Source organism: Euprymna scolopes, chromosome 18 (genome assembly GCF_053919585.1).
Source record: "Euprymna scolopes isolate OS-2025 chromosome 18, ASM5391958v1, whole genome shotgun sequence".
Taxonomy (NCBI): domain Eukaryota; kingdom Metazoa; phylum Mollusca; class Cephalopoda; order Sepiida; family Sepiolidae; genus Euprymna; species Euprymna scolopes.
Genome location: NC_136499.1, coordinates 66407459 through 66431312, shown reverse-complemented (window position 1 = coordinate 66431312; position 23854 = coordinate 66407459). Strand labels below are relative to the sequence as shown.

Below are 23854 nucleotides of genomic sequence, written 5' to 3'. Positions count from 1 at the left end.
TCTTTGAGTGTCTAAGGTTTCTTTGTACGAGGATTTAGCAAGGCAACCTGGCATGAAGATATTTTTCTCTACAAGTAAACTCTGACTAAATATTCAAAATCATATAGTACTAGCAGTTCAGCCAAGCTTTGCTTCGGCCCTATGTACTGTTCATAATTTTATGTGCATATATATATATATATATATATATATATATATATGCACATAAAGTTTTGACTCATGTCCAGGGGTAACCTACATCTAAAATTTCAAGTGTTTAGCCCCAAAATTGGCAGAGGAGTTTGGTAGAGTCTGCAAAGGTCAAATCTTTAAACTTTGACCCCTTGGCAGCCAAATTTTTGCCCAAAACTGATTAAAAAGCTTGTTTCATGTATCCTTTCTGTAAAATTTCAAATGTTTAGACCAAAACTTGGTGAGTAATTTGGTAGAGACTGCAGAGGTAAAAAAATATTTTTAACTTTGACCCCAATTTTGACCCTTAACATTTATTGTTTTGGGCTCAAATCAAATTAAAATGTTTGATCCATGTCCAAGTAACCTACATCTGAAATTTCAAGTGTTTAGACCAAAAATTGGCGGAGGAGTTTGGTAGAGTTTTCAAAGGTCAAATCATTGAACTTTGACCCCTTGACAGAGAAATTTCTGGCCAAAAAACCGATTAAAATGATTTTTCCATATTTCAATACCCCTTATGTCAAATCTCGAGTCTGCAGACTGAAAATTGACAAAGTAGTTTGATAGGGAAATGTACACAGACACACACAATTTCACTTTTATAGATATATAGATTTGCATCCCAAATAAGATATCCTCGCTATGACTAACCAACACTATTTTTTTTTACAAGGAATGATGCATATTCTTCTATAGCATTAAGCCGGATACTCCACTAGAATATATGTATTTTTGTCCTGGAATTCAGTATAACCAAAAGATCACCAGAAAGATATACTATACTATATTTAACTGGTCAATTATGGAAAGAAAAACTAATGTTCTTAACTTCTTTACTAACTTAATGTTTGAGACATTAAGAAGATTTAATAGAATATTTGAATATCTATATTATATAAACTTATATAAAGATCAAGAGTTAGCCTCAGGAAATGGACCCATTTATTTCTGAGCACTTCAACTGAAGTAAAATGAAACAAAAGTATTTTTGCAATGGAAACGTCACTGCTCACTCGAAGTTAACAAAAAAGAACGTTGTTGACAGTAAGCCTTCAGGCCTTCATGCACTTGTTAACCTTCTCATGGAAATGCTTCAGCTGCATAAAATATGCACACACACACAAAAGGCAGACATATAAGGAGACAAATAACCCCTTTTCTAAATTATTGCTTATTTTCATCCTCAAAAGATTGTCTTTCAGGTTTATTACTACTATAATTACTTAATCAATTTTAGCAAGAAGGAAGTAGCTTACTATGCAATTTTTAATATCAATTGATTCTACTAGTTTTAATATTTCCAGAGGATTTCTTCACGGTCCCCTAAATTTATAATAAACATTTTTAATAGCAAATATTTTGCAGCAAACTGGATTTTTTATGTAAATTAGATTGCAAAAATAAAAAAAATAAAAAGGAAAATAATGAAGTAAAGATTCTATGACCATATTTTTTATTATTTTTGGTAATTGCTACCAATAACTTCAGTTTTTAACATATTTCTATAAACACCTTTTCGGATATTGAGCTCAAGAGAACGTTGTTGTTTTGTTTTTTTTGTTGTTTGTTTGTTTGTTTGTTTTTTTTTGTTTTTTAGTAATCTAGCAATCTGAACTTCATTAAATATAAAATCAGAAAGCTATTTTGAAAAAGTTGAATAACAAAATATTTTTTAAATATTGAAGAAATCTTTGAAAGATACCAACTTGGAAGGGAGTCATTTTACATGTTAAAAAAAGAACGAATGAAAATCCTGTCTTTACCAACAACAAAAAAGCGTTAACTTCACCAATTTTTAAAAAAAACATAAGAAAAACATCTCTAATTTCTGATCTTGTATTAAAAGACACAAGAAATAAAATCTCTTCTTAAACCAAGTAAAAAAAATTTTTTTTTTCAAGTCAATGATTTCATTATGGTCAAGAGTTTGTAGAAGAGTAGTAGCTTTCCGAGTTGGTCTCCAAGGTTGTCCTCAACTGGTCTCTATACATCCAAGCACTATGCAAGGTACAAAATATAGTTTCTTCATAATAAATGACTGTAAATGAATGGTAAGGAGCCACACCCTTCTTCTTAATGCATAAACAAAACACGATAGATCTTGAAGAGTCAATCTTGAACACAAATACTGTTATTTATTCCATAGATAACAGTGGTTCTATTTGCACCTATCGACAAACTGATGATCTAGTTCCAAGAACAGCATGGTTTCACAAATAATCATTTTTGATTTGTTTTTTAATGGAAATCACTCCAGACAATGCATGAAGCCACTTGATGTAAGGAGCTAAGAAGAATAAGCAAAACAATATAAATCTACTCGTTTTATTTGTAATTTATAAAAAAAAAAACTTTTTCATTTATATTTCTCACAACAATAGTTTTAAAAAATTAAATTTTCCTTTTCCTTTTCTAAGTATCCATTTGAATTTGGAATTTTCAACACAATTCCAAAATAAATAAATGAAAAAGTGTTCATTTTTTTTTCATTTTGAAAATAACAACTAAAACATACCACAATTGCTAATTAAACATTTAGTGATTTGTATTAAGGAATACTGGAACTGTAATGGCATTTATTCAAAATGGATTTAGCCAACTCCCAATGAATTCACCACATCCTGCATCAAGGCAGTCAACCCATATCTATCATCAGTTGAATGCTCGTTATACTTCAGCCATTCCCAGCAAAGAATACTGGAGGGGGGGGGATACCAGCTCCATGTTTGACTTCACTGTTTAGTCCAAATCTTCAGTTGACCGACTTTGTTTCCTCCAGCCAATAAGTGTGATACTCACTGATCAGAGCTTGCAACTTGTGAATAAATTCTACTTCAGGGTATCAAAAAAATGTGACCAAACCAACAAAGTTTCCTTTTCAGAATAATCTGTTATGCCGGTGATGTTACATCTTGCATAAACGATGCAGTTTTAGATTTGCTTGATCAAAAGTAAATGCCTAGAACGTGTCACATGCAGTACATGCTGAATTTAAAAATAAATATAAGGAAAAAAAGCAAAGCAAGACTCCTCACACTGCAATAACTAAAAGTTCTCAATACTTAGAAAATGAAAAATTATTGGGTTAATAAATTTAGTCTCGGAGATAAAACACAAATACTTGGGATTATAAAAAAATTTTTATAATATTTGAATATTTGGGATAATCAGGGAAGAAGTTAAATTCTCAAAATAAAACTATGATTGATTTTTATTTTCCAATTTTGTCAGTGTGCATTTCAATTTAAAATTTTGAATAACTGTTACTAAAATTCATAATTGCTAAAAAAAAAAAAAAAAAAAAAAAAGATAGTGGCTCGTAATTATTAATAAACATAATAAAGAACAGAGCAAAATTTATCACACTGTACAAACAACTAAAAGTTCTTGAGATTCAGAAAATGGGAAATTATCGGGAACAAAACTTTGAGGGTTAGTAAGTTTCGTTTCATTGATAAAACACAAATACTGTAAAAAAAAAAAATGTTCAGAATTCTTGTGAATACTCAGGATAATCAAGGAAAAGGTTAATTTTTCCAGACACATGATTATTGATTTGTAAATCACAACTCAAAGAATCTCTAACAAGAAATCAATTTTATTATCTTGCTTTCATTTTTTCCCAATATACAATTTTTTGGTGCTTATTTGGAACTAGCCTGGGTGCCCGGCATTGTCTGGGTGTTCGGAGGTGTGTGTTGAGCAACAAAAAAAAAAAAAGAAAGTGGTAGTAGACAGGCTCGAACCCGTGACATGAAGACAGTAAAGAAAGTGAAAGAAAACCTGACGTCTTACCCCTACTCCATGACGTGACTGGAAGTTCAGAACAGTGAAATTAGTAAAGTCATTCCAACCAATACGATGACTTGCAAAAATGGCACCACAAAAAAAAAACAACCCTCCTTGTAAAAAAGTGCCCAGTTGAGGGTGAAGGAATTAATGTTTTTAGGCAATTTTTCAATATTTGTTGTCCAAAGGGTCAAGCTTCAAACCGACACCGATCTCATGAAAATCCATCACCTCTGTTGAAAGTTTTAAGCAGGCATACATACATGCATACATACATACATACATTTAAACAGACAGGTGAGATTTATACAATAGACTAATGTGAGTGCCCAACGTTGCCCGGGTGTTTATAGGTATGCGTTGAGAAAAAAAGTTGTAGTAGGCAGGTACGCTCAAACCCGAAGCCTTGACGTGAAGGTGAAAGTGGAAAAAACCTGACATCTGACAGGATAGGAAGTGAAAAGTGTTCTAATTTAACGATTAAAAAGTTGACATACAGAAAGTGAAAATGAATGAGTTAACACAAGAGAAGAAATGAAATCACGCACTTAAGTTTGGCTGGAAGCCAGTTCTTCCCGCCGTCGTGAGAGAAATAAGCTCCCCCTAAGAGGGGGGAGCTCTGGCAGTGTCTTAATGAATAGCACTTATCTCTTATCTGATATGAAGGGGTATTTCCCACCGTGATCAAAGCTGATTGCCTTTGAAACCTGCTAGCCATGGAGGAGCGACTATTTTTTTTCGAATCAGTTTCACTTTTATACGAAAAAGCCAAAGAAACATGTGGAGAGTAAGAAATATCGCAAAAATAGTGTGTAAAAGTCGCTCAAATAAAGATAGACGCAACCTCCTTTTGTAAATCGGAGATATCATAATCTAGGGAGCATATAAAAGTTTTAAGAATTAGCGACATCGCCGAGCACCCTCCCCCATCCAAAAGCGTTTGCCGGACATAGAAAAAATGTGAACACACTAATACACATTTTGCCTTTTATATATATAGACTACCGAGGGTGCTCGGCGTTGCCCGGGTGTTTGGAGATGTGAAAGAAAAAAAAGTGTTGGTAGGTAGGTAGGCTCGAACCTGAAGCCTGGAGGGTAAGGCGAAAAAAAAAGTCTGACATCTTACCATGACGCTAAGAAGGTAGAGAAGTAATAATCATTGAAATTAAATGATTAAAAAGTTAAGTGAATGAGTTCACACAGGTGCGTCAATTTAATGAGGTCAATCATCACGCCATATGGGAATGAAATCTCGCACTTAACTTTGGCTGCGAGGCAGTACTTTGGGTTTTGTTTTGTTTCCTCAAGATGTTGGGGGAAAACCAGTTCCCCATGAAAAAGGGGTGTCCAAATGAATAGTAATTGTCTGATATGACGGTTTTCACCGCATTGATCAAAGTCCATTGCTTTCTGGATGTCCCCGGCGGAAAAGCCTCTACTCCATTAGTTTCACTTTTTTTTTATACTAAAAAGCCGAACAAACACGTGACACAACAGAATAGCACACATGCTACAAAGTTAAACGATAAAAACAAACAAAATGCCGGCAACTAACGATAAAAGAAAAAATGCCGGAAATTATTCTCTAATAGAGTAGATAAACTTAGGACTTTATTTAAGTAGTATACTTAATATATACTATTACTGCAAGCTTGCCTGTATTGAAAATGCTTCCTTCTTGCTGGCAAATCAAACCATCTAATATAGTTAGCCTTATGTTCAAGTACATTCGAAATATAATACAGTGCAAAGAAACAGTTACTTATGAAAACGAACCTCCTAAAGTAAAACCTTGAATAATTATCTAAACTCGAATGTAAATTAATATTAAGCCGACTTTACAAATTGATAATAGTTAATTATTGGATTTTAATTAATTATAAGATGAAACTCTAATGATTTAAACTCGATAGATAACGACAAACTACCACCTATTAATATGGGAGGGGAGATTATCATCAAAAGTGTCCTGAATTGTTAACTTAACACCGAACTTAATACTTAGATATAAATAAGTCACTTGTCCCCATTCCCCTCCTTCTCCCCCCCCCCGTTTTTTTTTTTTTTTTTTTTTTTTAATGGAGAGTAGATAATACAGTGGATGTGTTATCGGCAGCTCCAGTAACTCTCGCTTCTCCTATTTTATCACTCAGTCCTCATTCAATGAGTGATTTTTCTGACAAAGGGTGAAGAAAAAGCTGCTTAAAGGTCGGTAGTACTTGGTGACCAGTAGTCTGAGATGTCGGAAATTTTTCTGTCTCTGTCTGTTCTTGTGGCCATGTCACTAGTAAGGGTGCTGGAGGTAAACGTTTTGTCTGGGCTGACGTTATCCGAACCTTGGATTAACCACTAAGGAGGCTGTCCTATCAGCAGGCATAAAGTACTGGGACTGCTGTATTGCCATTTGATGAGTGGATCTGGACTATGCAGTAGTCTCTGGTGGGGCCTCTCGATGCCATACTAGTGGGTAATTGTTACGGCTTTACCTTTTCGTGTGCTACAAAAATAAAAATTTTCCTGTCTTTTTCTCTCGTACTTTCCCTCTCTGTACTGCTCTAACCAAGTATGCCGACCTATTCCACAAATCCCAAAACCTCAACATGAAATATCTCCAGAATAAAAACTCGATTAAACCTAGAACCCCATCTTCAAATGTAGACCCCTACTACCAGGTCTCCTTCTCCAACATCAGGGGTCTACGTTCCAACCTTCCAGAGGTTGAAACCCAATTACAGGAGATGAAACCGAACATATTATTTCTAAGTGAAACTGGAATAGAGCCGACCACTTCCCTAGATAAGTTCATAATTAACGGATACTCTAATTTAACAGCTAAATCTGACACCCAAGATCGCCATGGGCATGGAATATGTGCCTACATTAAGGATGGCTTCCCGTGTGGCAGGGATATCTCTAGAGAAGATCCTAATTTACCCTATATGTGCTTCAGGGTTGCACTTGCTAACACCACTGCATTTATATTTGCCCTCTATAGGCCCCACAACAGCGGAGTTACTATCTTTAAGAGCATATCTGAGAAAATAGACCACATACTGTCTTCACATCCCTCGGCTAACATCCACATCTGTGGTGACTTCAACGTCCATAACGTGGAATGGCTGACCCATTCAAATAAGACAGATGATGAGGGGAGGTTTTGTCATGATTTTGCCATTGCTTATGACCTCACTCAGATTGTTCGTGAACCCACCCGTGTGCCCGATACACCCGGTCAATATGCAAGCCTCCTAGACCTTTTTCTCTCAACTTCCCCTGAGCTATGTTCATGTTCCGTTCATTCTCCTCTAGGATCCTCCGACCACTCCGTCGTATCAGTTAAGATAAAAACGAAATGTAAGAAGCCCCCAGACGTACCCCTCCACTGTACTGTATACCAATACTCTATGGCTGACTGGGATAGCTTCCGTACATTCACATCTGATTTACCTCTGCACTCCATGTTTAAAAAGGAAGTGTCCTCTATAGTATCAGATCAGACCGAATGGTTAATTGTAGGCATAGACCAATTCATACCATCTAAAAAATTCCAACAAAAACCTAACAGCCAGCCATGGTTCTCCCCAGAATGTGCTACTGCTATCACGCACAGAAATCACTTTTTCCATAGCTACCAACGTAATAGATGCACTGAGACTAAAGCTGCTTTCAGGTCTGCCAGCAACCACTGTAAAAGAGTAATAAAAAATGCAAGAGAGCTATATGCCCAGTCTGTTAAATCCAAGGTAGCTGATCAGCAGCTTGGATACCACCAGTTTTGGCAAATAACAAATAGGATCCTGAACAGAAGTGTGCGTTCTATCCCAACCATTATCAATGGACCAGAGGTCATCTCGTCAGCGTCAGACAAGGCCAAACTATTTGCAAAGAACTTTGCAGCTAATTCTACCCTATGCGACGAAGGCCATCAACTCCCCATATTTCCTCCTATAACACAGAACAAGCTAGGTAACATACAAATATCCGTGCATGAGGTCGCCAAGCTAATCAAGAACCTAGATTCCAGTAAAGCAACTGGCCCTGATGGCATCCCAATTATAGTGTTAAAAAAACTTCAACCAGAACTTGCTCCCATACTTACGAAACTATTTAAGTGCTGCCTTAAGGAGAAGTGTTTTCCGACTCCCTGGAAGACCTCATCAGTTTGCCCTGTATTTAAGAATTCAGGTGATAAGTCATCTCCCTCTCAGTACAGACCTATAAGTCTCCTGTGTGTTATGAGTAAGTTGCTGGAATCCATATTAAATAGAGAAATAGTCAACCACCTCAGCAGGAATAACCTTCTTAGTGACACACAATATGGTTTCCGCTCTGCAAGATCTACCGCAGATGTGCTGACAGTTATATCCCACAGGATTAGTGAATCTCTTGACAAAGGCTTCCTTTCTAGGGCAATTGCTCTTGACATATCAAAGGCCTTCGACAAGGTATGGCATAAGGGTCTACTTCACAAGATTTCCAGCTACGGTATAACTGGAAATGTTTTCTCAATCATTAAATCATTTCTCTCCGATAGGCTCATAAGAGTAGTGGTATATGGACAAAAATCGGAGGCCTGTAATATAAATGCTGGAGTCCCTCAGGGGTCAATCCTCGGCCCAACTCTCTTCCTGATCTACATCAATGACCTCCCTAAACACATACTTAAATCATTCGTTGACATCTATGCTGATGACACGACGATCTACGGTAACACATCAAAGGCTGTAAATGACAAAGTTCTCTCTGATTCTCTCTCCTCTGATCTCGAGCGCGTGGTTCAGTGGGGGAAAATGTGGCTGGTTACCTTTAATGCATCCAAAACCAAACTCCTATCCTTACATCATCAACGCTCTGATCCCCATCTGGCATCAATTGTGATGGATGGCTCTCGTCTGGGTGAGGCCCCGTGTTTTGACAAGCTTCTGGGTTTGACCTTTACTCCTGATCTGAAATGGAACACGTACATCAAGTCTGTTGCCAAGGTCGCTGGAAAGATGGTGGGATCCTTCTACCGCTCCAGAAGATATCTCACTACTGATGTAATTCTCTATCTATATAAAAGCCAAGTACGTCCAAGGATGGAATACTGTTGCCATATCTGGACAGGAGCTGCTGAAAACAGCCTATCCTGCCTTGACAGAGTACAAAATAGACTTCGTGGCTTAGTGGGGGATGCCCTTTTCTCTACCCTGCAACCTCTCTCCCACAGAAGAGACGTTGCGAGCCTATCCTTGTTTTATCGTTATTTCCATGGCAGGTGCTCGTCTGAACTCCAATCTCTGGTCCCCCCTCGCCAATCTTTCACGAAAAACACCCGTCTAGCTGAATCCACTGTGAAAAATTTCCCCCACTCTATATCTGTGCCTAAATCAAAATGCGGATTCCATGAACAAAGCTTCTTTCTTAGAACTGCACGCCTGTGGAACTCTGTTCCGTCTGCCTGCTTCCCTCCGGACTACAACTTGGATGTCTTCAAGTCCAATGTTAACAAATTCCTAATGAACCGCCCCCTTAATTAAACACTTCATCAAATCTCCACACTAACGTAATGTACTTGCAATAACCCTTATCCCTGAGTGGCTTCCGGGCCTTGATAAGTGGTGATCACTGTGTAAAAAGAAAAAAAAAAAAAAAACACACACAATTTATAAAAGTCGATCAAAATAAATCCAGACACTACATGCGTTCGCAAATCGTAGATATTACAATCTAGACGGTATATAAACAGTTCTAAGACATAGTAACCCCCCCCCCCGGAGAAGCCCGATTAAAAAAGCCTTTCTTGGACATACAAAAATGCGTACGCCGCTTTTGCCTTTTATATATATATAGACTAGCGGGGGTGCCCGGCGTTGCCTGGGTGTTTAGAGGTGTGTGTAGGCAGGGGGGGGGATAATAAAAACAAAGCAAAGTAATAACCCTGTTTAAATATTATAAAAAAAAATAACAATGTTAAAAAAAAAAAATCGGAAAAAAAAAACACGAATGATGTTAAAACTTCTTAGCGGAGGTGCCCGGTTTGCCTGGGTGTTTGGAAATGTAAAAAAAAAAAAAAAAAAAAGTTTTGGTAGGCTCGAACTCGAATCCTTGAAGCGAAGGCGGAAAAAAAGTGTGATGATTACCTTGACGTTACGTGGGCAATGTTTGAAATTAAACTATTAAAAAGTTAACTGACGGGTGCGAAAATTTAATGAGGTTAAACTGCACGCTATTGTGGAATGAAATCCCGCACTTAAATTTGGCTGCAAGGCAGTTTTTTTGCTTTTGTTTTGTTTCCCCAAGATGGTGGGGAAAACCAGTCCAAATGAATAGCAATTGTCTGATATGACTGTTTTCATCACATTGATCAAAGCTGATTTGCTTTCTGGACGTCCTCGGCGGAAAAGCCAAGGAATTACCTTCGCTCATTAGTTTCACTTTTTTTTATACTAAAAAGCCCAACAAACAACAGAATAGTGCAAATTTTATAAAAGTCGATCAAAATAAATTTAGGCATAACCTGCATTCGCAAATCGTAGATATTACAATCTAGACAGTATATAAACAGTTCTAAGACATAGTAACCTCCCGGAGAAGCCCGATGAAGAAAGCCATTCTTGGACATACAAAAATGCGCGCACCACTTTTGCCTTTTATATATATACTAGCAGGGGTACCCGGCTGTTTGGAGGTGCGTGTGCTGTTAAATGAAAAAGAAACCGGGGGGGAGGGATCGAACCCGAGGGGGGGGGGATCGAACCCGAAGCCCTGAGGCGAAGTTTGAAAATAAAATCGGGCAGCCAGAATGAGTTACTGAAAGATGTTTGAATTTATTTAAGTAAGAACCAAATTGACAGGTGCGTGCACGGAAGTCATCGAGCTTTACGATAGCGACAGCAGCAAATGAGGTCAATGACCAGGTTTGTTTGTTATAAGTGAAGTAAAAAAAGAAAATGTTAAAACTTAAGCGGGGGGGGGTAATCAAAACATCGAAAAAAAACAAAAAAAACTAACGTAAAGCAAATGAACGATGTTAAATGTAAAAATCGAAAAAACAAAAAAGAACAATGGCTTAAGTCAGCCTGTTTCGATATTAAAATTTAAAAAATCGGCAGGTAACCGGGTGTTTTTGGGTGTGTGGTTGGGGGTGGATAAGTGAAGTAAAAAAAAAACAGAAAAACGAACGTTATGAGAAAAATGGCTTAAATAACATTGGTTCAATATTTCAATTTTAAAAATCGAAAAAAAAAAAAAGACATCTCACACCACGATTCAAACCCAAAACGTTTAGATAACGAACCAACGCGCTAATCAACTGAGCTAACACGACATACATGAAATTTAGTCAGTTCTTCAAATATTTATCTGAGGCATGCGTAGAACCGGTCGTCGTCACAAGAGGACTGTTTTTGTTTACCCCCCCCCGTTGAAAATTGTCGATTTCGAGGTGAAAAAATTAACGTTTTTGGCCAATTTTCCGATATTTTTCGCGTGAAGGATGGAACTTCAATATGATACCAAGTTTGTGAATTTTCGTCGTGTATGTCAAGTTTTTAACGGACATACAAACATACATACATACAAACATACATACATACACACATTTTCGCTTTTATATATATAGGCTAGTGGGGCTACCCGACGTTGCTCGGGACCGTATAAACTATGAGAAAATTGAATTTGATTTTGAATATATTTGTCATTCTTAGGAGAGAAGAATTTTTAATGTCTATGTATCATTTGCTATTTTGAGCAAAAGAATATTTTACCTAGCTAGGACGGGTATTATACGTATGAAATAATTGTATCTTACCTAGGGTAGATAATTTACAGCCTGTATATGAAATAATTTTACCTTAACGAGGACGGTGAATATACAACACATATTTAAATAATTTTACCTACACTAAGATGGGTCATTTAAATACGTATATGAAACAATTTCACATATTTTTTTACCCCAAAACGGACATTACTCTCTCCAACCCAACCCTCAAAAGAGAATTTAAAATTAACATAATCATAATCACCCCCTCCAACCCTCACATCATACCCGGATGATAACATAAAAAATTCAAAAAAATATAGATCACCTCTTATAGAAACTGGCCTAGTAAACTTTCATAGAAAACCAACAATATACATGTATTAATCTAATTTTGAGATCGTAAACTGTTTAAGCCATATCCGGAATCGACTTCACAAATAAAGTAATTTTGCAATAGAAAATTGTTTAAGCCATTTCTGGTACAAACTTTATATTCTACCACCCTCATTTAATCCAGAGTGACGTTGATTATTCTGCTAGTATAAATTTGCCCCTATCTCATTCAATACGGGGCAATGCCAGGAATTCTGCTAATAGATATTTCCATCAATATCCTTTAATCCCAGGCGACGCCATGGATATTGCTAGTTTATTTTCTCACCTATCTCATTCAACCTTGAGCAATGCCGGGTATTCTGCTAGTGTATATGTGCAGCCATCTTATACAATCCCGAGCGACGCCAAGTATTGGTTTATTTTGTATTTGTACCTATCTTATTCAATCCCAGGCGATACCAGGTATTCTGTTAGTATTTATTTGAACCTGCCTTATAAAATCTCTGACGATGCCTGGTATTCTGCTTCTATATATTTCCACCTATCTCATTCAATCCAGAGCGATGCAGGGTATTCTGCTAATATAGATTTCCACGTATCTCATTCAATCCCAAGTGATGCCGGGTATTTTGCTAGTATATATTCTAACCTACATTATTCAATCTAGGGTAACGCCATGTATTCTGCTAGTATATATCTCCATCAACTTAAAACCTGGATGACACAAGGAATTTTGCTAGTACATATTTCAATCAATCTCATTTAATCCCAGACAACACCAGGTATTCTGCTAGTATATATTTGCATCTATCTCATTCAATCCCAGGTGCACATGTATTCTGCTAGCATACATTTGCATGTATCTCATTCAATCCTGGGTTACTCCGGGTATTCTGCTAGTATATATTTGGGTCTATCTCGTTGAATCCTGTAATTCTTGGATACGTTACTAATTTTGACAATCATTTTTCATTTTTCATGATTTAACCCACATTATCACCCCGCTCTTACTAAAATAAAAACTTTCATACATTGTCTGGGCTGTTTATTTCATTACACACTCACCAATAAAATAATTCACCTTTCATTATTTTGCATAATTCTTGGGTATGTTACTAATTTCTACCATCATTTTTTACGATTTAACCCACATTATCACCCCCTATTACTAAAATGATAATTTTGAGACATTATCTGGGCTGTTTATTTCATTAAAAACACACCAATCATATAACTCACATTTCATAATTTTTCATAATTCTTGAATATGTTACTAATTTCGACAATCATTTCTCATTATTTAACCCACATTATTGCCCCCCCCTCTTACTAAAATAATAACTTTGACACATTGTTTGGGCTGTTTATTTCATAGCAAACACACTAATCAAATAAGTTGCATTTTATCATTTTTACATAAGAAACACACCAATCAATAGTCATGTTTACTCATAAACGGTTTCTGTGATTTCCAGGACTGTTTTCATATCCCTCACCCCACTTTTAAAAATATACATGAAATATTCCCAAGTAGTTACCCATCCGATAATAACCAAGTTCATTGTTACTTAACTTTGGTGATGTACATAAAGCATTTTGTATTCCCAAGTAGTCACCCATCTGAGAATGACCGGGACAATGTTGTTTAACTTTAGAGATCTATATAGAGCATTTGGTGTTCCCAAGTAGTTACCCATCTAATAATGACCAGGCTCCATGTTGCTTAACTTTGGTGATCTACATGAAGCATTTAGTGTTCCCAAGTAGTCACCCATCTGATAATGACCAAGCTCATTGTTGTTTAACATTAGTGATCTACAAAAAGAATTTGTTGTTCTCAAGTAGTTACCCATCTGATAATGACCAGGCCCCATGTTGCTTAACTTTGGTGATCTACATAAAGCATTTGGTGTCCCAAAGTAGTCACCCATCTAATAAATGACCAAGCTCATTGTTGCTTACCTTTGGTGATCTACATAAAACATTCTGTATTACAGAATATTTACCCATCTAATAATGACTAAGCTCATTGTTGTTTAACTTTGGTGATCTATATATTCTTTATTCCCAAGTAGTCACCCATCTAAAAATGACCAAGCTCATTGTTGCTTACCTTTGGTGATCTGCATAAAACATTCTGTATTACAGAATATTAACCCATCTAATAATGACTAAGCTCATTGTTGTTTAACTTTGGTGATCTATATATTCTTTATTCATAAGTAGTCACCCATCTAAAAATGACCAAGCTCATTGTTGCTTACCTTTGGTGATCTACATAAAACATTCTGTATTACAGAATATTAACCCATCTAATAATGACTAAGCTCATTGTTGTTTAACTTTGGTGATCTATATATTCTTTATTCCCAAGTAGTCACCCATCTAAAAATGACCAAGCTCATTGTTGCTTACCTTTGGTGATCTACATAAAACATTCTGTATTACAGAATATTAACCCATCTAATAATGACTAAGCTCATTGTTGTTTAACTTTGGTGATCTATATATTCTTTATTCCCAAGTAGTCACCCATCTAAAAATGACCAAGCTCATAACTTAACTTAATAATAAGTTATTAATATAAAGCTTTTTGTATTTCCAAGTAGTCACCCATCTGATAATGACCAAGCTCATTGTTGCTTAACTTTGGTGATCTGCATAAGGCATATTGTTTGTATTCTCAAGTAGTCACCCATCTGATAATGACCAAGCTCATTGTTGCTTAACTTTGGTAATCTACATGAAGCATTTTGTATTCCCAAGTAATTACCCATCTGATAATGACCAAACTTATTGTTGCATTACTTTGATAATCTACATAAAACATTTTGTATCCAAAGTAGTCACCCATCTGATAATGGCCAAGCTAATTGTTGCTTAACTTTTGTGATCTACATATAGCATTCTGTATTTCCAAGTAGTCACCCATCTGATAATGACCAAGCTTATTGTTCCCTAATATTGGTGACTTACATAAAACATTTTGTATTCTCAAGTAGTTACCCATCTGATGATGACCAAGCTCATTGTTGCTTAACTTTGGTTATCTACATACACCATTTTGTATTTCCAAGTAGTCGCCCATCTAATAATGATGAACAAGCTCATTGTTGCCTAACATTTGTGATCTACATAAAGAATTTTGTATACCCAATTAGTCACCCATCAAATAATGACCATGCTAATTGTTGCTTAAATTTTGTTATCTACATAAAGCATTTTGTATTACCTACTAGTCACCCTTCTGATAATGACCAAGCTCATTGTACCTTAACTTTAGTTATCTACATAAAGCATTTTGTATTCCCAAGTAGTTACCCATCTGATAATGGCCAGGCTCATTGTTGCTTAACTTTGATAAGCTACATAAAGCATTTTGTATTCCCAAGTAGTCTCCAGTTTTAGAATGACCATGACAAAGTTGCTTAACTTTGGTGACCAATATAAAGCATTTTGTATTCCCAAATAGTTACCCATCCTATAATAACCAAGCTAATTGTTGCTTAACTTTGGTGATCTTAATAAGTATTTGGTAATCCCAAGTAGTTACCCGTCTAACAATCACCAAGCCCATTGTTGCTTAACGTTTTTTATCTACAAAAAGCATTATGTATTTCTAATTAGTCACCCATCTGATAATGACCCAGTTCATTGTTGCTTAACTTTGGTTATCTACAAAATGTATTTTGTATTCCAAAGTAGTTACCCATCTGATAATCACCAAGCTCATTGTTGCTTAACTTTGGTTTTCTACATAAAGCATTATGTATTCCCAAGTAGTCACCCATCTGATAATATCCAGGCTCATTGTTGCTTAACTCTGGTAAGCTACATAAAGCATTTTGTATTCCCAAGTAGTCACGCATATTATAACAATGATTGTATATTATTCTAATGGTATACTACAATGAAGCCACATCAAAGGGAGGTAACTCGCATATTATAACTGATTGCATATTAATCTAATGGTATTCGACAATGAAGCTATATCCAAAGGAGGTCACACGCATATTATTACAATGATTGTATATTAATCTGATGGTATTCGACAATGAAGCTACATAAAATGGCGGTCACTTGCATATTATGACAATGATAGTATATTATTCTAATGGTATTCGACAACGAAGCTAAATCCAAGGGATGTCAAGCTTTAGAGAAACAAACGTCACTCGAAAATAAGGATGACCTTTTAAATAATAATGTTTTTAGTTCAGATGTGATTTTTGGAATCTTGTCTCAGTTTAGTATTCGATTATTATAAACTAGCGGGCGTACCCGGCGTTGCCCGAGTGTTTGTTTCCGGGACGGGGGGGGGTTAAAAATGTTATGGTAGGTAAGTAGGAAGGATCAAACCCGGAGTCATGAGTAAAAGTAGGAAAATAAAGTGTGAAACAAAAAACAAAAAAAAAAACATCTGCAACGTTAACAGTTCGGCCACCAAGAAAAGTCCATTCCAGTTGTTTAGGAAAAAAAAAAAAAAACCCACTATGGTAGGTCGGCGCGAACGTGAAAATATAATGTGAATTGTCCAGCACCCTAACCACTACGCCACAGAGCACTGCAGTTTAGTTTAGTGATTTTAAATAACTTCACATGATAGAACTACGAAGCCAAACCGGTGTTCTCTTCTCAACTGTTCCTTGTGCCGATCTCCAAACGGTGTTAAGTGGTGGCAGGGGGAGGAGGAATTTTTAAGAGAGAAAATATTTTACCACTTCCATTGATCTTAACCGATTTTGGCCGTGACTTCTCAGCAGAAAAAGTATAGAAATCTAAGATTATCGAGGAATTTGAGAACTAATAAGCCTATAACAAACCTCAGATATTGTTCTGCCGTTTGTGCATAATGTATTTGCATGAAATATCTTGATTTTTAATCCTATTAAGGTCAAAATCCCACGGGAAAAAATGAGTTCATTTTATTTATATAGAGAAGATTATGCATCTTTTTTTAATGAAAGATAATCTTCGGTAGGAAATTAAGCTGTATAATACGGTTACTTGGTCTTTTGGCAAAGATCAAAGTGTAGTATCTGTTCTTCAGATGCTGCACTTAAGATAATTTGTACCAGTCAATGGAGGGGAAACCCTCTATACTGGGACAATTATTATTTTTGGTAACCAGAGTGACCCCTTTTAGGGGAGCTGGTTTTTACCTCACATTAAAAACGGCCTTGTGCCTAATTTGCTCAGTGGGGGAGCAAATAAATACCATCTGTTCTCAGAATTCAAGCAGTCTCATCTTCCGCCCACCCCCCACCCGCGAAACAGAGTTAGGATACTATAGTGTCACTAATACTAAAAAGAAAATGTCAGTTTGTTTTGTTTTGTTAACATGCCGACTCGTTCTTTACGCGATTTTTAAAATGTTACAAATAAGCACTCAGCATGCAGATTCATTCACTTGATTTTTGGAATATGACATCTTGTCTCAATTTAGTACACGATAAATATATATTATGTATCTTTTTTTAATAGAAGATAATGTTTGGTAAGAAATTAAGTTGTATAAGATGGTTACTTGGTCTTTTGGCTATGATCAAAGTGTAGTATCTGTTCTTAGAATTCAAGCGGACTCATCTTTGGCATTTCTCCCTCTAAACAGAATTAGGTCGTAGTGTTACTAATACTAAAAAGAAAATGGCCGTTTTTTCTTTTGTTTTGAAAACATAGCCATTGTTCGTCTCATCGCAAAATACTTTTAAGCATAATTTTTTTTTTCCTTGTCATTTTTCATTATACTCACGTATTTTACTATTTTTAACCCGATAATCATGTTGGAAACATTTTCATGACGTGTAAGTTAATATTTTAATTTGTACGATACAGACAGTTAATGTTTTAATTTGTACGATACTGACCATAAAAAGTCTCTTATTTAAACTATACAAACGTCGCCATTAAAGTGTGCTGACATAAAGATCATGTGACATGACTCAACGCTTTTCAATTACGTATAAATAACATTAGAATCGTTTTAAAATTATAAGAATTACGTAGTATTTAACGTTAAAACGTCACTTTTTGGCCGCCCCCCCCCCTGCAGAAAAACGGCCAGCTGACCAACTTAGAGGGGACTGTTTGGGCCAAAATTTCGATATTTTTCGTCCAAAGATTTGAGTTTTAATATGATACCAAATTTACCCGACGTTGCCCGGACCGGATGTTTGTAGGTGTGTGTATGAGGGAGCGTAAGTAATAACCCTGTTTATTATAAAAAAGACGATGTTAAAAAAATCAGAAAAACCAAAACGGAAAAAAAAAATGGCATAAATAAACCTGTCGGATAGTTTTGGTCGGGAGGCAGAATTAAACCCGGAAGCCTTGACGCGGAGGCGGAAACCAAAGCCAACCACTTAACCGTCTCGGCCAGAAGTGAGAGTAATTGATTAGTGTGTTAAGTTAAGGCTTATAAAGCGAGTGAAAGAGGTTTGATTGACAGGTAGACGCTAAATGAGGTAATCACGGGAGCGTTACGATGACGTGGCAGTATTTTTAGATTTTGCTTCCCCAAGATGATGGGGGGGAGTAGCTCTCCATTTAAAATGGATTGTCCAAATCGAATAGCATTTGTCTGATATAAGGAGAAACTCCACATTGATCAAAAGCTGATTGCTTTCTGAACGTTTCGGCGTGAAAGCCGAGAACACAAACAGTTTGAATTTAGTTTCACTGTATTTATACTAAAAACATTGAAAAAAAACACAAAAAAAACTAACTTAAGGCAAACGAACGATGTTAAATGCAAAAATCGAAACAACAAAAGCAAAAAAGAAAACAGGAAAACGTACGTTAAAAAAAAAAACATGAAAAATGGCTTAAATCTACCTGTTCCGATATTAAAATTTACCCGGATGTTTTTGGGTGTGTGTGGTCGGCCGGGGGTGTTAATGAAAACCTAAGAATAAGCGAAGTAAAAAAAAAAAACAGAAAAACGAACGTTACGTGAAAAATGGCTTAATTAACACTAGTTCAATACTTAAATTTTAAAAAAATCGAAAAAAAAAAAAGACATCTCACACCACGATTCAAACCCAAAACGTTTAGATAATGAACCAACGCACTAACCAATTGAGCTAATGCAACGTACATGAAATTTAGTCAGTTCTTCAACTATTTAAACTAAATCAGATCATGACGTCATCTGATGCATGCGTAGAACCGGTCGTCGTCACGAGAGGACGGTTTTTGTTGACCCCCCCCCATCCCCCGTAGAAAATTGTCGATTTCGGGGTGAACAAAATTAACGTTTTTGGCCAATTTTTCGATATTCTTCGGGCAAAGGATGGAGCTTCAATATGATACCAAGTTTGTTAATTTTTGTTCAGTCTGTCGAAAGTTTTTAGCGGACACACAAACACACATACATACAAACATACATACATACACATATTTTCGCTTTTATATATATACTAGCGAAAAGTACACGGCGATGCCTGGGTGTCTTGAGGTAAATCAAAACTCCGGGGGGGGGGGGGGGGGGTTAAATAAAAAAAAATGTTTTGGTAGGTAAGTATGAGAATAGAACCCATACCCTTGAGTTGGAAATTAATGTGTGAAAAATAAAAACCAGGCGACGTTACCCATTAGGCCACTGCGACATACATTTGAATTTATTTATTAAACTATAAAAACAGGCGTGCGCAATAAAAGTTAACTCTGCTGCTTCCATTTGACCTAATTAAGAAGGTCAAATAGAAGTCACGCAGTTGTTTACCCAAGTTTGACTGTTTTTGTTTTTTTCCCCCAACAGATGTTGGTGGGAGGGGAACCGGCTCCCAATTGTCCAGATTGAATAACAATTGTCTGATGTACAACATTGATCAAAGCTGATTGCTTCTGGACATTTCCCGGCGCAATGCCGAGAACGTTGTTCGTTGTTAACTTTGAATTAGTTTCGCTTTTTATACTAAAAAGCCTCATCAACATGCGAGAAGCCAAAATAGCAATAATTTTGTAAAAGTCGACGTAAATAAATCTAGATGCCACGCACTTTCCAAAATCGTACATATTATTATTTAGGACCCATATAAACAGTTGTAAGCGATCGTAACGACATCGGAACCGTGTGCGAGAAAAGCCTTTTGAAGACATACACAAAACGGTCGCACACATTTTGCCTTTTATATATATAGATATACTAGCGGGAGTACCCGGTGTTGCCTGGGTGTTTCAAGGTGCGTGTGCTCTTAACTAAAAAAGAAACACGGGGGGGGGGGTAAAAAAAGTTTTGGTAATTAGGTAGAATCGAACCCGAAGCCCTGAGGCGAAGTTGGAAAATAAAATGTGAAAAAAACATGACAGGTTAACCGCTCAGCCAGCAAGAATGAGTTACTGAAAGAAGTTCGAATTTATTTAATTAAGAGAATTGATAGGTGCCCGCACTAAATGACGTCAAGTGGAAGTCATAGAGTTAACATTTTGTGCGAGCGTTACGACGACCTAAGCAATAGCTATTCAACAGTGAACATTTTCTGCGAGACAGTTTTTAATGAGGTCAATAACCCAGTTTATTTGTTTTTACCTAACTTTGGGGAAAAACAGCTCCCCCATTTATTACGGGAATGGCTCGTCTTGAAATGAAAGCAACCGCCTGATATGACGACGGTAAGCCGACATTGACCAAACGTTACATCGCTTTCTAGAGGTCACTGGCCCTGGGCCAGGATTCGAATCGAGTTTCGCTTTTTTTATACCAAAAAACAAAAGCAAACATGCAGCAATCCCAAAATGTCGAATATTTAACGTTTCAAAGTCGGGCAAATTAAATAGACAGGCGACCCCCGTTGTTAAATCAGAGATATTATCATTTAGACAGCATATAAAAAGTTTTAAAAATGAGCGACTGCCTTGAGAAGCTGCCGGAAAAAAGCCTTTTTCAGACATACACAAAAAGCGAACATACATACATACACATACATACACATTTTCGCTTTTATACATATAGATAGATAGATAGATAGATAGATAGATAGATAGATAGATTACATGTGATTAAAAAAAAATACAAAAAAATATCTTTATGCACTCATCACAGAACAAAAATGTCGTATTCCAAAAATTTTGTAAAGTGATAAAGCAGTTTTTTTTTTCTTTTTAACTGAAAAGAATCAATTCTAAGGAAGTTAGATGAAGTCAAGAATCTGCCATATTTTTTAGAATGTGTTAAAATTCAAGTACAACAACTCAATTGGACTACAGAGATTTTATTCGTATTCAAAATAATTAAAAAATGTTAATTGCTAAAAATTGCAAAATTTGATTTTCTTAATTTAAAACAAATACTTGATCAATTTATATTTTTGGAATATGACATATTTGTTCCTTGACAAGTATGTACATCATAAATATTTTTATGTATTTTATTGTATTTTTAATCAAATCTAATTCTAAATAACCATCATTCTTTTTTTAAGAAAACAGTTCCAAAGTAACTAATCATTAATCACCTTGAAAACAGCAACAACACGCCAGATATGATGGCTTGTTTGTTATTGGTTATCAAGGTCGACTCATTCATCTATGGTGACAAGAGGCCAGAACTATAGGTTTGCCCACAGGAAATCAAAATTGACATGAATGAGAAAAAAGGAATGGGAGGGGGTAGCGTCAATGTATAATTCATATATTTCCAGAACAAGACCTTACTGCAATTAACTTTCAGGTCTTATGCTCTAAACCCCCCCCTCCACATACACCAAACACCTAGTGGTACCAATGTGATAAAAGACTCAACAGTGACAAAAAATTTTTTCTTTCTTTCTTTCTTTTCTGACTGTCAATAACAAGATTTAAAAAGAGACTCATTTTGATGTCTACTATTGTCAGAAGATGTTCACGTTTTGTGAAAAGTGACATTGGGGTGAAAAGAGAATGAAGTTTATTGGGTTTTTTCCTCCCCAATTCACAAAATACCTTTACTCTGGAGAAATCTGCTACGGAAATTAATGAGAAATAACCAAAATAGTCTGCTTATAAACCCATACACAGACCAAGAAAGATTTGGTTTGGTTATTTTGTTTTACAGCATATAAACCCTTTTCAGTTTATTTAATGTCAAATTCAATCATTTTAGTAAAAGTTTTCTAAGTTTCAAGTCCTTTATATCATCAAATATTTATTCACAGTGTTTAGTTTGATTGTTTTGTAGAGAAAATTTTTTATTTTTGTATAAAATATGCATCAAGTGCGCTTGAAAGTCAAATACAATTAGGAAAATAAAATATTTTACTTGTTTGAAATTTATCACAAATATATTTCAGAGGTATCCTCCATCTTCAGTGTGTGTTTTTTCCCCTTCTTCTTCCTTGCCATGTTGTAAATTTGGAGAAAGAAGTTTGTAAAGAGCCACGCGTTGTTTCTAGCGGTTGTACTTTGAAATGTTTGAACTGTGCGTGGGCAATGCGAGAATAACATCAAAGAATGAGAGTTCATATCGAAACGTTGTTTTAATTTGAATAAAATAAAATATGCATCAAGTGCGCTTGAAAGCCAAATAAGTAAAATATTTGTTTATTTTCCTAATATTATGAGCAAAGCCGGGCTGAACCACTAGTACCTTAATAAATAAGTAAACAATAATTTAAAAATTTAAGTATACACTTACTTGATTGAAACAGTACAATACTGTCTGCCACAGATCCGATGGAGAAAATTGCCAGTCTCACTCTACAGGCTTGCATAAGGAAGTATGTTGCACAATGACATCCTAAAAATTACGGACACATCCACTCACCATCTGTCATCTCCAAAGTGTGTCCCACATTAATGTTGATGGCCCAAAGCCACATATTAGGCTATCTTACAAGCTTCCATTATCAAAGGGCTTCAAAATTAATATAAGTTAAATGCTTAAATCGTACATTATACATGTCAGTCATTTGACATGTAATAATGTGTCAAAACATAAACTACTAAACATCAGCGCAAACTTTCCAGACAATCTAATAGTACCTAATATGGTAATTTCTTACTATATTAACACATCATAACTGCAAATTAAAACAAATACACACAACTTGATACATCTTTGGGTGTGACGCTGAAAAAAAAAAAAATTACTTACTTCCATTGCAGAATGACTTTGGAGTAAAACCCAAGTACTGTGTTGAATACTCTTCCATCATCAGGAGGTTCTTGTTTGGATCCTGTATGTTTTCAGCCATTTTAGTTTGCCTTTCTTTACTTGACCAACAACTGATAAGAAAGAAAATGAATGTAAGTGACAAGAATACGTGGAGTTGGTTGTCTTTCTTGTTACCAATAAAAGATACAAAATAGAAAGTACATGACAAGTATTGCAGTGATGAAGGAGGAAAAACAAAAAATGTGACATCTTTGCCATTGCAAAACCAGAAGTTAGTTGGTTGGTTTACGGCATATCAACCCTTTTCAGGTTATTTAATTCCAAATCCAAAGATTTTGAAGAAAATTTTTTTAATAGAATATATTTGTTGTTTTCAAGTTGGTTTTTATTTAACCCATAGTTGGGACCCTAACAGGTACTACCACTCTGGGCCAGAGTGGACCTAGGAGCAATGGCAATTAAAGGGTGGCTCCATACTCCCCAAAGCCCACAAGCTGGGGCCTCATCATCAGATATAGTTTAAGTTCATATCCAGGACCAAAGCCAGAAGTGGCGAAGGTTTAAATTAAGGCTAGTCAATCGAAAAGAGGGGACGAATTTTGAAAATATCAGCCAAAAAAGCGACCCCCTCCTTGTAGAAAAGTGCCCAGTTGAGGGTGAAGGAATTAATGTATTTAGCCAATTCTTCAATATTTGTCGTCCGAAGGGTTGGCGAA

General features: G+C 35.9%; 1 protein-coding gene across 1 annotated transcript in view; it reads right to left on the bottom strand.

Moving 5' to 3' along the window:
- The window catches only part of LOC145297907 (protein MIS12 homolog), a 293967-nt gene that overhangs the window by 165647 nt on the left and 104466 nt on the right, over window positions 1-23854 (bottom strand). Inside the window, exon 2 of the mRNA XM_080144242.1 lies at window positions 23118-23248. Within this exon, the coding sequence (XP_080000368.1) occupies window positions 23118-23217 (100 nt within the window). The 5' untranslated portion in view covers window positions 23218-23248. The remainder of the gene's footprint in view (window positions 1-23117; window positions 23249-23854) is intronic.